This window comes from Oculina patagonica, chromosome 1 (assembly GCF_052425735.1).
Source record: "Oculina patagonica isolate OP01 chromosome 1, crgOcupat, whole genome shotgun sequence".
NCBI lineage: Eukaryota > Metazoa > Cnidaria > Anthozoa > Scleractinia > Oculinidae > Oculina > Oculina patagonica.
In genome coordinates this window covers 30,675,982-30,694,152 of record NC_135758.1, presented here as the reverse complement: position 1 = coordinate 30,694,152, position 18,171 = coordinate 30,675,982, and the positions used below count along the sequence as shown (strand labels likewise).

General features: G+C 36.3%; 1 protein-coding gene across 4 annotated transcripts; it reads left to right on the top strand.

Moving 5' to 3' along the window:
• Positions 1-416: 416 nt before the first annotated feature.
• Positions 417-12,418, top strand: LOC144663515 (alpha-1A adrenergic receptor-like). 4 transcript variants are annotated; one of them, XM_078524488.1, is made up of 3 exons: positions 1,668-1,694; positions 1,774-1,978; positions 9,868-12,418. In XM_078524488.1, exon 3 carries the CDS (start codon positions 9,898-9,900, stop codon positions 10,936-10,938), a length of 1,041 nt encoding a protein of 346 aa, XP_078380614.1. In that variant the 5' UTR covers positions 1,668-1,694; positions 1,774-1,978; positions 9,868-9,897; the 3' UTR covers positions 10,939-12,418. The 4 variants fall into 4 exon arrangements, with proteins under 4 accessions (XP_078380622.1, XP_078380614.1, XP_078380639.1 ...); XM_078524496.1 differs by lacking the exons at positions 1,668-1,694; positions 1,774-1,978 and adding an exon at positions 417-511; XM_078524513.1 differs by lacking the exons at positions 1,668-1,694; positions 1,774-1,978 and adding an exon at positions 4,585-4,749.
• Positions 12,419-18,171: the final 5,753 nt, after the last annotated feature.

The following is an 18,171-nucleotide window of genomic DNA, read 5'->3' as shown; positions in this document are numbered from 1 at the left end:
AAAAACGACGATGAAAAAAATTATTTCGTTGTTTCAGCTTATTATACATTCAAGACAAAATAACACAACTTAGAGGCGGAGAAACACAAGGCAATCTTAAAACAAGACTCAAGTAAAACGGAAATATCAACCAAGTCTTAAACTAATTTCAAATAATCATTTGTTATTTCCATCTCAGTGTATTGATATCAACTTCCTGCGGAGTCAAAAACTGATGCGTACAGACCTCATAGCATTTGCTAGAAAATATTTAATTTGCATAGTTTACAGTTTTTACAGCCAGAAAGACGTTTCTTGGCACATGAGCCTGAATTTTGAAAGTTAATCTTGAACATGACTAACTGGCGTATACGCGGAATAGGACCGATCTCGGATCAGACCTATTCTCCTTTAACAGTTTAATGGCAGTTTTGTATGGTGAATGAGATTATAGCGAATAGCTAAACAAACCTGGATTACCCTCAGATGACGGTTCATTTTACAAAAACAGTTGTCATAAAGACAAGAACCGGTGAGTCAACTGCGTATAAAGCTTTGAAATACAAATGAAGTAAGAGGTAAAATATAGAAATACTGCCTCTAACTTCCCTTGCAAAATATTAATTATGACAACAGAATGACAATGTTTTCATCCCGTTGCTGGTGTATTTTCTTTATTATTTTATTCTCGTAGATGTAAATAAACATTTCTGGTTGAACATAAATGGGTAAAATCTACGTCAAGGCAGGTCAGAAGTTGGACTCTTTGTTTCTCAAATAAACTTGAATTGCTCCTTTCTTGTTTTATGCATACCGAGCAAGCTATACCAATTTCCTGAACCGGAACTTATCAAAGAAATTTAAACCAATTTCATACAATAAGCAGATGAAAATAAATGTATGTTTGCGTTTTGCTGTGTTGATAACCCAACACCAAAATTAGAGTGAGCGTGTATTAGGTTGTTCTTATAGCTTCAATTCTGTGACGCTGGGTTGCCACAACCGATTTTACAGTTACAGCGTTAGTCAGAAGACCCTCAGAAGTGTATCACACGGAGAAAACAATTTATTTTTTTATCGATTCACTTGGGCAAAGAATTCTGCATGACGAGTGAGAATTGATGAATCAAATAAAACAAAGAAAGCCTTGGATCAATATATGAAATATTTTCCAATTTATATGGTGATACGGTGTGGTAATATATTACAAAGCAGCAATTTAAAGTGAAAGCCTCAATACTAGATTTTGTTTTCATGATAACCAAGAGTAAAAGGCAGATTTATTACTTATTTTCATACGACGTTTCACGATGAGGAATTCGAAAACGGAAACGAATCTTGCGTGTTTCGAACCAATTTCGTCAGGCTCCCCTTGCTAGAAATACATCATAAAACCTGATATGTGCGTGAAAAATAAACAAAAAAATAAACATTTGCTGTCCCAATCAGTTGTTATTTTAAATTGGAAAGCGTCATGAATACAAATCCAGTTGTTAATTAAAAGAACGAAACTTTGCAGTCTTTGTCTTTGTCTTTCTCAAGAGGGATTGCTTTTGGGAATTACCGTCGGTGGCGCATCCAAATACAACTTATTAGATTTTTAATTAGCACCGAAAGTCGAGGTCTGCATTCAATTTCATTTTCGAATTAAGTTGAATTATATACTGAGTTCTTTTACCAACTGAGCAAAGACAGTGCCCATCGGATATTAACAGGTTAGCTTTTTGTTTCAGGTATGTTATTACAATGAATGACAAAACTTCTCAATCCAGCTTCCCTTTTTAAAATTCACAGTATTGTACTCATAGAGGAAGTCAAACTGCAACCGCAAACCTGAAGCAGGAGATTTTTTGGCTGCAAAACTGAAAAGCAAACAAGAGCGAAATATCGACCAGTCCGGCTTTAAAGAGTTGATACGTATACCTGTGTACAAAACATTGTGCATTAAGTCATGAAACGCCTACTGAAGTAAATGACGTACACAGGCGAAGGCGAGATGGTAAGTGAGGATCACATTCAAAGAATGAGCTGCGCTGCCATGCCTTTTAAGTCTCTTTATTTAGTATTGTTTTGTTTAAGATTACTATATGACACGTTAGTGCAAGATCAATTTTCAGGAGCCGGTTAAGTTGGTTTTGTTTGGCGTATGGGAGTAAACCAGTTTACAAACGTTCGTCACTGTAAGGCAGGTATTTTTTATGCTATTTCAGGCAAGAAAAAAGCTGAACCTTGAAGCCTGATACCCAACCGGAAAAAAATTGTATTTTCTCAGTAAAAGTTTCCTTTGGACTACATATCACTGTTCATGGTCAGTATTCGGGTTATATTATCGAGTTAATTCATAGGTCAGGGCCAAATCGAAAACTTATTCGTTATAAGCACGCATTCGTTCCATCACTAAATTAATTCGTTACAGTAAACTTCTTTCGTAAAATACAGTTGATGATTAATGCCCAGTAATAGGTGTCAGTTTCGAACCGAAAAGCTTTTCTCGATGTATGGGATTACACTTGTGATAATAAGTTTTTTTGGCTCTCTAGACTATTTCTGCAATGTCTCTATAGCACTTCAACTCTGGGGGAAACACACGCTAGCTGCGGGAAGGCCAGGATCTGTTACAGAATCTTATTCGAAGACAACTAAACAGGCAGACTTGAATCCAAATAAGGTTTAATCCAAAAAATACCACCGCAGTAAATAACGGGATGTTCGTCTAACCGGCGTCCCACCACCGGGGGAGTAACCCAAGGAATTAAGTGCAGTTCTACTTAAGCGGAAAATGGAATGTTAACACATTAGGTAATGTCATAAAATAATCTAATTAAGAATTATCCAAAACGTTTCACAAAGGCCTATTGGCTATAACGGAATTTCACTTTTACAAAATTAATCACTTTCAAAGCAGTGCAGGTAGATAACAGTTATACAAAAGGCTAGTGCGGGTTCCGTTACACTTCAACGCTAATTTCAGTTATGATCTTCAACAAAACAACAGGTGCTTGCTACGGTTAATGAACTGGAACATTAACCTGCTATTTCAAAACCAAAACAATAACTTCTATGTTGGAATTTTCTATTCTTTATCAGCGAATGCGAATAAATAAAATCAATCTAAATCAACGTAATTTCTCTCCTCACACACTGTTTTCTATCTACTCAGAAAGGACGAGATCTTACTGCATACTTTCGATCCTATATCTCACTTCTGATTTCTTAATCCCTCCAAGCTTTATGAACTGATAGGCACAACTTACAGATAATGAACTTGAAACTCACAGCCACAACATCGATCTCCTGAGGATTGTTTACAAACTACCAGCTAAAATTGGTAGCGCAATACTGTAAGAAATATAGGAGACACAAGGTTTCGATGAAGCTTAAAATATTTTTACTGATGTTCAGCTACCCATTGTCTCTATTCCTATTGGTTAATAAAATAGAGCTCGTGAATGATAACACTTGCACGCGTCCAAATGCACGCGTCCAGTCGCACGCGTCCAGTTGCACGCGTAATGCATGCCTACTGGCGTGATCATGTCAAGTAACTAACATCCGAACCTAAATCTTACAAAAATAAAAACGATTTGGTTTTATTGCTTGCAACTTAATTTATATTGTTGATTACATTTCCTTTATAAAAACTCGGTCTATTAAACCCTCCCTGCTGTATGTATATAAAAATAATAATTTACAAATTTTATTTAAATTTTTTATGATGGCTAGAATCAGATCAAGATCGATTTTAAGCATTACTGGACACTTACATTTAACACTTATCTCGACCTTGGCTAGTTACTGATGTCACAAAAGCCTACGTGCCTATCACTAGCTGACCTTGTTTGTTCTACAGGAGTTGATTTTCATTTCAAAATGCATGTCATGAAGCAAAAATAATTTTACAATTACCATGATTTTGACTTCAGCTAAGATCTTGTCCTTGATAAGTCACTAGTCTTGCAGAAGACAAAATCAGTACATATTACCAGAAACTTTGCTTTTCAAGGACCCATTAAGACCCTTGTATAACTTTTACACTGAAAAGACCATGAGCAAAGAGGTCTTCTTCAAATGCTTAATTATCAAAATGGCGTATTGGTAATTCTAAATTTTCTTGGCCTCACTCGGTCTTGAAAAGGCCTTGCTTTTTAAAGCTATTTCTGTGTAAAATTTGCTGTCACTTTAATATTTAACTAAAAACGCAATCTTCGCCTGCTGTTTTTGCTTGTGGTTTTGAGATAGATTTGCATCCATTTAAAATTTTCAGAAGGTAAACGTGGATAGCAATTAAGCAAATAGAAAGAAACTGTAAACGTCAGAAATAAATTTAAGGTACGTGATGATATACACAGCTGACAAGTCAAACTGTCAGTTTTTAGCATTTATAAAATTAGGCCTGTCAAAACTGCAACTCAAAATACGTGCCTTGAGTAGGCAAGATATATAGCGTTATTTCATTTGCTCTGGCCATATTCAATACTTAAACGCAGACAAAAGGTTTCGGCGGGAGTACATTGTCTTAAAACCGATTTTTTATTGTTAGTTAAATTAGCATGTGAAAAACCGAAGCTCATTGGCAAAAAAGTGAGGCTGAATTGAAAGGAAGTTCGGACTAATTTGCAGTTGATTTTCACCGTTAAACCACCAATCGAGGTTTTTCATCTGGTAGACTCGGCACGACTTTCTTCTCAGCTTCCAGAGATACGCTGCCGTCCCGCTTAAATTGCAGCTTATAAACAGATAATCCTGACAGACCTGTATCGCTTCAAGAAGGTAAAACACTGAGATTGTTTTTGGTAAAGAAATAGAGATTTAATTGAGCGGTTGCAACTATATGATTTACAAGGAAACAAGTTTTCCATGTTAACAATTTTTTCAAAAACGGTGAAAATTATTGCGGGAAGATTTCTGTACTTTTAGAAAGTGTTAAATTTATGATAAACTTCCAGTTCGTAAAGGTTTAAGATTTCCAGTGGTCTATTATCATTTAAAGTAAAACAAAAGAAACAAAAAACCACAAAGCAAATATCGTATAAAATCGACAAAAAATAATGATAAGGCATTGTAAATTGGAGATCAGTATAAAGGGATGTAGTTGAGTTTCCATTGAACTGGACATGTTCTAGTTAGGACAACGAATTTATCTTTTTTTGCGCGCTTACCAATGGAAATGAAAACTAATTCCATGTGGTTTTGGAAGGCACATTGTTGAAGTCTGACTTGGCACGAAGGGAGTTAAGATTATCAGTTATTTTACGCAAGTTACTCAATTATTTTTCGTAAAAGTAGGTCAGTCCGGAGCATTTCGCATCTGACATAGTTAACCTTGTTTGAATAAACCAGTTGTTTAAACTAAACACCATTTTAACATTGAATGTAAGAACTGAGATTCATTTTAGTTTGTGGCTGATTTTCGGTGTTTTCTTTCATATAAGTTTAATATTGTCTTCCGTAAAGAAAGCACGTACATAGCCTTCCTTTATGAAAATATCAATTTTACATGTTGACCAAAGGAAAACAAATTATGTGTTGTGAAGTCTGTAGATCAAAGGGAACCCGAAATCAATATGTAAAAATGAAATCGTTATCGGTTCCGTTCTGAGGTAGCCATTCGCATGCTCTCACTGAGATCAAAGTGGGAAACCCAAATTTAATAACATGTCGGCTTTTTAGTAAAAAACCTAATGCTGACATGGTCAACCGTTTTATTACTTTGTTATTGCTTTTTACATCTCTTTTTTTCTGCTTCTTCTCGCTTATAATGTTCTGCCTTTAAAAACTATTTCCTTGTTTTGCCCTTTGAAAAAATACTCACTGCATTTTTTGAAAAAGTTTTACAAATTTAACATGCTTTTTTATGTATCAAGGACTGTCAACAAAAGTTGGCTGAGTAATTTAACAGCTATTTCAGTTTACTACTTTTGTTTTCAATATACGCTGTCAATCGTAATTGAAATTGTAGCTATGTTAACGCAAAGCAGCTGATAACATTGCCTGCAACTGTTCGAATTGCGTACATGTATACACTGTACACTTAACAATTTAGACTACGTACGAACCCACCCAAAAACGAAGCGCAGCGAGTTATCCCGCTCACAGAAAACGTAGTCTAATTGTTTTTGTAGACGCTCTAAAGAATTGCATTAATCTACAATTTTGTGTATTTTATACCAAAAACAACGTAACTATATTCCTTAAAAAAGCAACAAGCGTGCGATCATGTTCCATTTACCTACTAGAAGATGGTTTTCCATGTTCTACGTTTTTTTAAAAAAAAAAAACCCCAAAAAAACCAAAAAACACCTAATTTCTACAAAGAAATAAGTAGAAACTCGATCGTGATCTATTGAAAATCCGCAAATCTGATTGGTTCTCCCACTATTCAGTTTCTATTCGCTGATTTATAACACATGATCGAGGGCGCGTTACTCTTTAAAAAGACAATAATTCTCGATTTTCGGCTTAAAAGTGCATAAAATTGTAAGTTTTCGACTGCAATCATTTGGAGTGTCCGTACTAAAGCAATTAGGCTACTTGCCCACGTTTTCTATGCCATTTGGGCGATAGTCAACGAGGCGCAGGAAACTCGTGCTCGTAGTCTAATTGTTAAATAGAAAACAGCAAGAGAACCAACCAGATTCGAGAATTTCCAGTAAAACACGGTTTTAATGTCTACAGGTCTAAGTAAAGTTTATGCCTTCATTGAAATGCCACGTTTGCCCAGAAATTACTGATTTGTTTAACAATTACCAGGAACTAATTTCTTCTTAGAATTCATCAATACAATACCAGCAAGTCTTTGAGAATACAGAAACTGGTCACAAAAGTGAAAATGTCTTGATATGTGATCAAACTTTCTTAAACCTATGCTTTGAAAATGTACAAGGACCAGTAAGAATAAATTGTTGTTGTAATGGATCGAAGTACGCAATTTGAATGTCGCGCCGCGGTTAGAATCTAGGGCCTCTCGAGGGCATGCTTCCTCGGGACAAGTGCTTTAAAGGGTCATTGGACATGTTGGAAACTCGGAACGGCAATTTAGCATCACGTCTATTTGCATTTATTTACTTGTTTTTTAGTTTTATCAGTTTTGCATTTACCTGCTTGGAAAATAAGGGCGACAAAGGGTAGCTTAGATATATATGTGATTAAAGTTAAGTGGGAAGTAGGGTAGAAGGTTTACCACAATTTCGCGATTTATGCTTTAATGCATTTGTTTCTTCTTCCAAGTCAAGTATACATTGTACTGAGAAACCAAAACTTTAGTCTTTCATAATAAATACCTTTTTCTGGCGCTGGTTATAGCTCAGAGGAAATTGTCTGATTGTAGATAAGCCTATTTTTTGAAGGTCCAATAATGCTTATTTTTGGTTTAATAAAAAAAAACTGTTCCAGCGCTACTCGTGAAGCACGCGCCATTAAATCTTTAAGCCTGATCACCGTTCGATCAATATATTTGTCTTTTAACTCGCCTTTTTTAGTAAAATGTCTTTCATGTAAATAACTATTCTTACTTTTCTCGTTAAAGCTGTGAGATAAGATGAGACAATCTCCGCTTTTTTTCTTTAAAGTCGATTGTTCAATTCCTCTGGCTAACGTAATTGATTATGGATAGGTTGAATACACGTTTATTGATGTCAAAAAAAAAAAGAAAATTTTCGCACGTACAGGTCCTTGAAAAACTCCCCCAAATCTTTCAGAAGCACGTTTATTGCATTTTCCTTAGAACTCGCTATAAGTCCTTTCCTCCGCGTTTGTCACTGGGTGATCTCTGCTGACAATCAATTAAAGGAGCATTTGGCAGTACCACTGAGTGTCTTAATGTAATTTCAGTTTTTGTCCACTTTGGAGTCAGAAAGTCCATATCAGGCATAAAAATAGCAAAGATCCCCGTTGAGCCCCGCTTTGCCGTGCTAGTTCGTACATAGTGCGTCTCCGTCTTTGTTCAATAATAAACAAAGCCAGTTTTTCTTATCATCAGTTCCATTAACTTGGATGCAAGTTAAAATAATATATTATGTTAGAGGAAAGCAATTTACTCGCTCAAGAAGTCATTGCTGTTCATATCATTCTTTTAATTATTCTGATCTCGTATACAATTCTACAGATAATAACTTTTGCTCTTTAAAAAAGAGCCTATCTTTACAAAATATTACTGACAACAATTAAGTGTCAACAATTGCGCGAATTGTCTTGGTAATGGTTGATGTCTTAGCGCCTATTCTAATACCTTTTTGTAATAAAATTATAAGGCCTTTCGACCTAAACATAACTGTTTTATTTTTAAAAGACCGACATCTAGTACTACATCTGTCAAACTGAGGAAACGAACCATCGGCAAAAACGAAATTTGGAGAAAAACATCCCTAACAAAAGATAAACGTAGCCTGTTTCTGAGAACCTTCGTTAACTTTCCAGCTACAAAGCTGACAATTCTTTAAGCGGAATGAATAATAATAATAATAATAATAATAATAATAATAATTTATTTCTCGCGCATTACATGAAAATCTCAATGCTCTTACAAGTAATAAAAATATTTAAAATAAATAGGATGATATAATACTAAATCATAAAATTTAAAATTCATTTATTAAAAATACTAAAAATAAAAAATAAAGTTCACTATAAAATTATAAATAATAAAAATAAAAATTAAAAAAATGAAGGTGGGTTAGTAAATAATCTATGTACGTGGCGTAATCTTTAGAAACGTTTTTATTCTCGCGTTGAAACGATAATGATTATTAACACACGGTTTTGCAAATACTATACTCTCTCGTTTAGTTCATTAAGCTTTATTTCGATAAAACAGAACCTCTTGCTTAATGCTTTTACAATGTTGGGCTTCATGATCTATTATCAGTTAACTTATGTTAGACTTTGAATTTCCAGCCCTGATAACCACGGTGATGGTCAAATATATATTCAGCTGACCTTTCTTGGAAGTAAACGTAAGACGTTAAAACTGGTGACATTCGATTTTCAACATCAGCGTCACAAATCGAGGAATATATTCAAATTTCTGACGAAATGTCACAAGAATTTTTTACATCTCTGTAGGTTATAGGCAAGCATAAACAGGGAAAACAAATTATTAAATTGAAGTAAGGCGGTATATTTGCCATTTTATGCTTAATAGCATAATTTATCGATTACTGTACTGCCGACTGCTGACTCGAGCCTTTCTTTAGTATTCCTAACTGGCCGAATCACAGGAGATTTCGATGATTACAATGCTTCAATTTATTAAATTTTGTCTTATCAACAACACAGCATTAAAACTTAGTTTTTTATAGCATGACTGACAATAAGGAATTATCTTATCTGAGACCAAAAATTGCGAGGTTTTATCTTCCCGGCAAGCCTTTTTTAAAAGCAAATATTTGAACGCCAAGTCAACCCATCACGTACAGCATCTAGGCAGCTACTTCCTTTGTGAAATACTTACATATAATAATTAGCAAATTTCGCATCAGTAGCCTGATGTAACGTAAAACTGACAAACTGAACGTGCTAAAAGGTGATGCGTTTATAAGTACAAATTTACGATAACGAGGGAAGCAGAAATATGCCATCCGGCTCGACTAGGTAAATAGCGTTAAGCTGATTATTCATTCCCCTCACGGTTCGGGAAATAATTACGATTGTGTAGAAAGGGTCGTAAAAAGTAATTTTTCCGGGAATTTCACGATTCAGAGATAAAATAATATTTTATTACAGTTGTATAAATTGAACTAATGGACAATAAGGGAAGCAATCGTTGCATGAACTATTTTTAACCTCAACTATCATTTATATGCAAGCAACTAGAGCTCACTGAGCTTGGAAGGAGCTTATTCACGACATTGAATTATATAGCTAATCGTACAAATGTTTTTTCCTCCTCAGAATAACTCGTCATCTGGATAGAAACTGAACATGACAAACTCGTCATTTTTGCTGAACTTGACGTCATGTTATTCCACGAGCGTCTCAACCGCCTCGACCGAAGATGAAACTATTGAATTGTCCTATGCTGTCATTTTGTGCACTGTACTGGGCCTGGCAAGTGTTTTGGGAACTGTTGGAAACTCCTTAGTTCTCTTATCCATTATCAAGTTTGACAACTTGAGGGCAATCCCAGACTTGTTTATTTTCAGTCTGTCTTTGTCTGACATCCTGGTAACAGCAATTTACCAGCCTTTGAAAGCTTACAGGTTCGCACATTGGCAACAAGCCTCCACAGATGTTGAACTTATGACGATATCAAGTTTTCTCGGACATTTCTCGTTAATTGCCTCCATTACAAACATGTTTGGCGTGACTGTGGAACGCCTGGTTTCCATTCGATTTCCCCTGAAATACGATTTGTTGGTGACAAAATGCCGTGCTGTAGTCACTGTGATCTGCATCTGGATCTTTTCAATTTCCTATGGTGCCATTTGGTCCAGAGGACTTCTTCCCGAACAATACCTGGCCATTTATTTCATTCTGGTCCTCGCTGGAACAGTGTCAATTTACTTTTATATATTCCTTGTCGCGAAACGACTCGAGGGCTCGGTGACCCAAGCACATGCCGATTCAACTGATGTTGAAAGGCCTAATATAAATAGAGAAAGAAAAGCAGCAAAAACTATCGCGATCATTCTAGGAGTAGCAGTTATTTGTTGGCTCCCGCTTCTGATTGTTCCAAACGCACTCGCCAATCATGTAGATCGTGCAAGTTTCTTGAAGGTTTTCTTTCCACTCCACGTCTTGTCAGTTTGCAACTCTTCTATCAATCCTTATATTTACTGTGTAAGGAGTCGTAGGTATTCCGTGGCGTTTGTTAAGTTGCTTGGACTAAACAGGTTTGGCAAGGTACAAGCAACTGCTGCAGTTACTCCTGCTTATTCATTGCGTAATCCAGCAATGAGTGTAGACGACGCTCCTAAGGAGATTCAATCACCACAACGTGAAATCAACGACGTCATTCTTTGACAATGACACGAGGTCGTGGTTAAGCAACTGGCAGTTTCAGGACATTTCAGTAGACAAATTTTTATATCGTTATTCAGTTATAACTCAAGATTGTACAAGTTGATATTGCGTGTTACAAGGAAGTACAGAGTCATACTCCGTTTTAAGGATTCAGGCATGATTGTTTGAATTCGAACTTACCATAACGTTAACATTAACATTAGAATAAGTCCCTCTGTCGGTTATGGAAAGCCATAACTGCCTTATGTGATCATCAATTATTACGTTTTGACGTTTTGTCATTATTTGATTTAATTTCATCATGATGTATTTGTGATACATCGTTATGCGGTGCAGGTTTTGGCATTATGTTTTGTGGTTTTGTCATTACGTGATGTGGTTTGATCATTATGTTATGTTATGTGGGGGCTTCGTTATATGAAGTCGTGTGATCATTATTTGTTGAATAATAATTAAAAACCTTCATAACATAATGCCAAAACCTCACTACATAACGATGTATCGAAAATGTATCAGGACAAAACTACATCAAGTAATGACAAAACGTCAAAACATAATGATTAATGATCACATAAGGCAGTTATATTCAATAGTACTTCGCAGGGATGTTGCTTTGGATACATTTTAAGAGCAGGAATTGCCAAAAACCGCAATGGACGAAACTCAAATTTTTGACCATTATAATGAAGCTATTGAGCAGTATTTTATTTTGTGTTGTTTGTCTTCTTTAATATTTTGCAGAATGAGATATGAGTTTTGTCTTAATTTCCAATTAGCACTGTTGGGAGTGAGCCAGTGATAAAGTTCTATTAAGCAAAATTACAGATTGTAAATATATGTATCATCTAAAATAAAAGAGATGGCCCGATTATGTAGTGCTAGTGGCTCAAACGAGAGGGACGGAAACATATTGGTTAATGGCATTTTCACCTTCACTTGCTCACTTAGTGACTTTACAGCCGGGGATATGCTCAGATAGAACTGAAAGCAAAATTGCCTTGAAACTTACAGTTGAGGCCATAGTATTTAGAAAACTTCATTTATACCTCAGGTATATTTTATTATTTTATTTTAGGTTTGGTTCAAACACCAAAACAACAAGATTTATGATTACCGAGTAATCTGTACTTGACAAGATAGTCTTAACAAAATACGTAAACTTAAACACGTTGATAGCAAATTCAATAATAAGTTATTGGCTGTTAAATAAATACGACAAAAGTATACGAAATAGCCCCTATTATAATTTTCAATACCTATGCTAAATACGTCTTTTTTGTAGTAAGCATTTGAATGTGATAAAAGCCGCGATAGCTTCAATTTGTTTTGTTGCCATGAATTCAAAGTGTAAATATTTACAACTGTTTTTACATAAAAGTCGTAGTTTGCAACTTGACTTTTTTGAAAAATTTAAAGAAGATAGGAATATCCCTTACAGGAAAGGAACTAAGCAGGTAGAAACAAAGAAAATCTAGTAGCGTGTTATTGTTCAATTTTACTTATATTGAACCAGGGCTTCCTTCCTTTGTACTCTATCACGGTCCCGGAGGGGGGGGGGGGCACTCAAAAAAGTTTTATACGGGGAGGCTCCGCCCCGAGCTCTAACCCCTTACCCTTTTATATACCATTTTGACAGAAATTGTACCCCTTTCGTATACCTTTTACTGAAAAAGGGTTCCCCTTACATATACCTAAAAGACATGGCATAGACTTCGAACAGGACGTTTTCTTGTCATTTTCACGTAGCGCTTAAATAGATTAAAATAATGCAGCCGTAAATTGCGTCTGTTCGAAATATTTTAATTAAAGGCCCTTTTAAATACCTAAATGACAGATTTCCATACCCTTTAGTATACCAAAACTTGTAAAATCCCTACCCTTTCATATACCTTAAGCCTGAAAAAGGTACCCCTTTCGGGCGGAGCCTCCCCGTATAGGCCATTATAGGGAGTACCCCCCCCCCCGGGATCACGGTTAACCGAATATGTTGAAGAACGGCTTTTAGTTAAAAAATTTTTAGGTCTCACCGATAATGTCATTCGTATTTTTTGTTTATTGATGAAAGGAGAAAAAATTAAGAAATCAGTGATTAGTGTTTTGCCTTTTAAATTTGCATGCATGTTCACTGTTAGTGCAGTGTCAGCAAGATTTTATACAAAGTCAGTAACTTTCTCGTCTCGACTTTAGGCTGCAGAATTCTACATATAACTATAACTCCAAAACTTTTCACATGTTTTGCACCGAAGGATAGGCAAGTTATTGTCTAGCCTTGAAAATACATCAAGCGCATATAAATTATAATTAGGTACGAATCGTCGAAACCGAAGCTCGTAGGTAACACAAGCAGGAAACAAAGTTGATAAGGAGAATAAAAAATAGCTTCGTTGATTGCAGAATCATTGTTCCAGTTTTAATCCAACAAAAAGATTATATTAACAGCAAGAGCAAAAACCTCTGATCGTTGCCTTAACTGCTTGTCTCACTTCCCGGATCTTCCAACAATAAATGATCGGGTTCAGCGAGGAATTGAGAAAAACTAGAGTTGCGGTGGCTCCCTCCGCGAGCACGGTAGACCTACTCTCACCATGGATAATTTCTACAACTGCCGCAGAGGTAAATGGAAGATAAAGTATTATCCCTGCAAGGTAAACCCACAGTGAACTAGACACGGTCTTTTTATACCTTAATATGTGCCACTGATCACAAACGTTAACTTGATCTGGTCCAGATTGAGGCAGAACACGAGCTAGCCGATGACGTAAAGTAACATATATTTTCATGTAACAAAACGATGATGCTAAAAGACATAGGAGTACGCTTATACCCAAAGCAATCAGGAAAATGCGTTCAGTCCAAAAGTACAACATACCATGTGAAGCTGCAACTAGCCACAGGATAATAATAACTCCCCGAACTCGCGCCAGGGTTACAACTTGTCTGTATCTCAGTCCCAATAGCAGCGCGAGAAGTCTGTCCACACTTATTGCAGTCAGTGTGTAAAGAGAAATACCACAAAGAACAGCACTACTGATATATATAACACTCTCAGCTATTTGACAATTGCTCAACCAAGTTTGTGTGGCTGCGGAAATATGGAAGATGACAAAACATGGCTGTGAAATAAGGCCAACGCATAGATCTGTGGATGCCAGAGAACTAAACAACAGCTTCGATGGTGGACGAAGATGACAATTCTTGTGAAGGGCAACTAAGATCAGAATGTTTCCCAGAGTAGCAGTGATGCATAAAGCTGAATTTATAGAAATGACGAGATATAGAGTCCAAGTAAGTCGCAGATCTTCTTTAAAGTCAGAGTACAAAAAGCACGTGGAAACTGTTTCTAAGTTGATATTTTCCATTTAGAGATTGCTGAAAAACGGTCAAATTTTCCGGTCGATCTAACTCCTTGCCCTTACAATGGGACTATGCGAGGATTAATGTGACAGGTACAAAAAATGGACTGAGCTAAAAGAACAGTAATTTAAGCTTACCTTATCTCGTGACATTTACTGGCCATTAGATATTTTTTATTACTAATATGGACCTAAAATTACCGGGGAAAAAAGTGATAAATATTTGTTATCGACATGAAACATTCATTTCCATAAATAAATTATCTCATGAAACTAGCACCACTTAGTTAGCCTTGCTCGTTTTTTATATGTGGGAACAATGTGGAAGCGGAGTAAAGAAGAAAACACACAATAAGGGCCATTTTGCTTTGCCTGGCATGAAAAACAATCACTGATTAGGCTCACTTGAGCTTAAAGTCACTTTTCGTGTCCAGTGCGTATTGGTCAACATGGATTTCTTGTAAACCTTTTAAGTTTATTGATATCCATCTTTATGGCTCAAGTGTGCTTTTCTTTAGCTTGGAAGGAATAGAGGTTCACAGTATTAACTTTGACAGATAGAAGACCGTTTAATGATAAAGCCCCATATTAGTCGTTTGTTGAAAGAAAAGAAACTTTTGAGTTGAGCATAGTCTGGGACGCTTCTTTTTTCCTTATTTCTTATTACTAAAGCCAGTCTGAGATAAATATTTCTTGTCTGAGTAGAACATTCATTTCCGCGTTAACCTAGAGATAAATTTTATTACAGAATGGCTTTGCCCTGAACATCTTTTAGCTGAAATATCACTAAAACAATATTGAAGTTCAATAAATCAGCAAAATTAGTAGCTTCTTCATTCCCTACATCTCCTTTTCCAATTTCCTTCCGTTTGATTATATAATCAGGGCTTAATGAACTGGAACGCAGCAGAGAAGGCGGCAGCAAATAGAGTTCGGTGGCGAAGCATTGTTGACGCTCTTTGCTCCACCAGGAGCCTAAAGGAATAAGTCAGTAAGTCAGTTAATGAAGTGGTTAAATTTCATCTCTTTCAAAAACATCTTAGGACAGCCGATAAAATGGTATCGCTGACCTATTGTTCCAATTTTAATCCAGAAAGAAATTTATATTAACAGCAAGAGCAAAAACGTCGGATCGTCGCCTTTACTGCCTGTCTCACTTCCCTGATCTTCCAGTAATAAATGATCGGGTTCAGCGAGGAATTGAGAAAAACTAGAGTTGCAGTGATTCCCTCTGCAAACACAGTAGACCTACTCTCACCATATGCATGGATAGTTCTTACAGCTGCCACAGAGGTAAATGGAAGATAAAGTATCATCCCTGCAAGGAAAACCCAAAGTGAACTAGACACCGTCTTTTTATACCTTAATATTTGGCACTGATTACAGACGTTAAGTTGATCTGGTCCAGATTGATGCAGAACCCTAGTTTGTCGATAACGTAAAGTGAAATATATTTTCATGTAGCAAAACGATGATGCTACAAGACATAGAAGTACATTTATACCCGAAGCAATCAGGAAAATGCGTACAGTCCAAAAGTACAACATACCATGTGAAGCCACAACCAACCACGAGATAATAATAACTCGCCGAACTCGCACCAGGGTTACAACTTGTCTGTATCTTAGTCCCAATAGCAGAGCGAGAAGTCTGTCCACACTTATTGCGGTCAGTGTGTAAAGAGAAATACCACAAAGGACAACACTACTGATATGTACCATACCTTCAATTATTTGACAATTGCCAAACCTAGTTTGTCTGGCTGCTGAAATAAGGAAGAGGACAAAACATGGCTGTGAAATAAGGCCAACACAGAGATCAGTCGATGCCAAAGAACTAAACAACAACTTCGATGGTGGGCGAAGATGGCAGTCCTTTTGAAGGGCAACTAAGATCAGCAAGTTTCCCAATGTAGCAGTGATACATAAAGCTGCATTTATAGAAATGACGGGATATATATTCCATGTATGTCGGGGATCTTCTTTAAAATCAACGTACAAAGAGCATTTAGAATCCCTTTCTAAGCTGATATTTTCCATTAAGAGATTGTGAAAAGTTTTCTTGTCGATGTAACTACTCGCCCCCACAAAGTACTATTTGATGCTTAACGTAATAGATGCACAAACTAACTGAACTGGATGAAAAGGAATTTAAGTTCACCTTATCGCGTGACAATTAATGGCCATTAGATATTTTTTTATTACTAATATGAACCTCTAATTACCGGAAAAAACAGTGATAAATATTTGTTATCGACATGAAACATTCATTTCCATAAATAAATTATCTCATGAAACTTGCACCACTTAGTTGACCTTGCTCGTTTTTTTTATATGTGCATGGGAACAATGTTGAAGTGGAATGAAAACCAACACACACAATAAGGGCCTTTTTTTCTTTTTGCGTGGTATGGTAAACAATCACTGATTGAGCTCACTTAAGCTTTATGTCCCTTTCGTGTCCAGTGCGTATGGGTCAATATGGATTTCTTGTAAGCCTTTAAGTTTATTGATATCCATCTTTATGGTTCAAGTGTTCTTTTCTTTAACTTGGATGGAATTTAGGTTCAGAGTATTAACTTTGACAAATAGAAGACTGTTAAATGACAAAGCCCGAGATTAGTGGCTTGGTGAAAGATAAGAAACTCTTGAGTTGGGCATAGTCGTAAGATTTACCAGCTGTGACACCTTTTTTCCCTTATTTGTAATCACTAAAGCCAGATAAATATTTCTTATCTGAGTAGAACATTCATTTCCGCGTAAACTTAGAGATAAATTTTATTACAGAATGGCTTTGCCCTGAACATCTTTTAGCTGTAATATCACTAACACAATATTGTAGTTCAATAAATCAGCAAAATTAATAGCTTTTTCATTCCCTACATCTCCTTTTCCCTTCCCGTTTCGTACCTTCTTTCCTACTGTTTCCGTATCCTTCGGTTTTTTCTAAGTTTTTGATTATATAATCACTGCTTAATAAAGTCGTTTTACTTCATGTCCTTTAAAAACATCTTAGGCATTGTTGAACCACTGTTCCAGTTTTAATCCGGCAAAGAAATTTTTATTAACAGCAAGAGCAAAAACGTCGGATCGTCGCCTTAACTGCTTGTCTCACTTCCCGGATCTTCCAACAATAAATGATCGGGTTCAGCGAGGAATTGAGAAAAACCAAAGTTGCAGTGATCCCCTCTGCAATTACAGTAGACCTACTTTTCTCACCACTGATAGTCCTTACAACCGCCACAGAAGTAAATGGAAGATAAAGTATCATCCCTGCAAGGAAAACCCAAAGTGAACTAGACACGGTCTTTTTATACCTTAATATGTGCCACTGATTACAGACGTTAAGTTGATCTGGTCCAGATTGATGCAGAACCCGAGCTTGCCGATAACGTAAAGTGAAATATATTTTCAAGTAGCAAAACGATGATGCTACAAGACATAGAAGTACATTTATACCCGAAGCAATCAGAAAAATGCGTACAGTCCAAAAGTACAACATACCATGTAAAGCCACAACCAACCACGAGATAATAATAACTCGCCGAACTCGCACCAGGGTAACAACTTGTCTGTATCTCAGTCCCAATAGCAGAGCGAGAAGTCTGTCCACACTTATTGCGGTCAGTGTGTAAAGAGAAATACCACAAAGAACAGCACTAGTGATATGTACTATACCCTCAGCTATTTCACAACTGCTTAACCAACTTTGCCTGGCTGCAGAAATAAGGAAGAGGACAAAACATGGCTGTGAAATAAGGCCAACGCAGAGATCTGTGGATGCCAGAGAACGGAACAACAGCTTTGCTGGTGGACGCAGATGGCAGTCCTTCTGAAGGGCAACTAAGATCAGAATGTTTCCCAGGGTAGCAGTGATACAT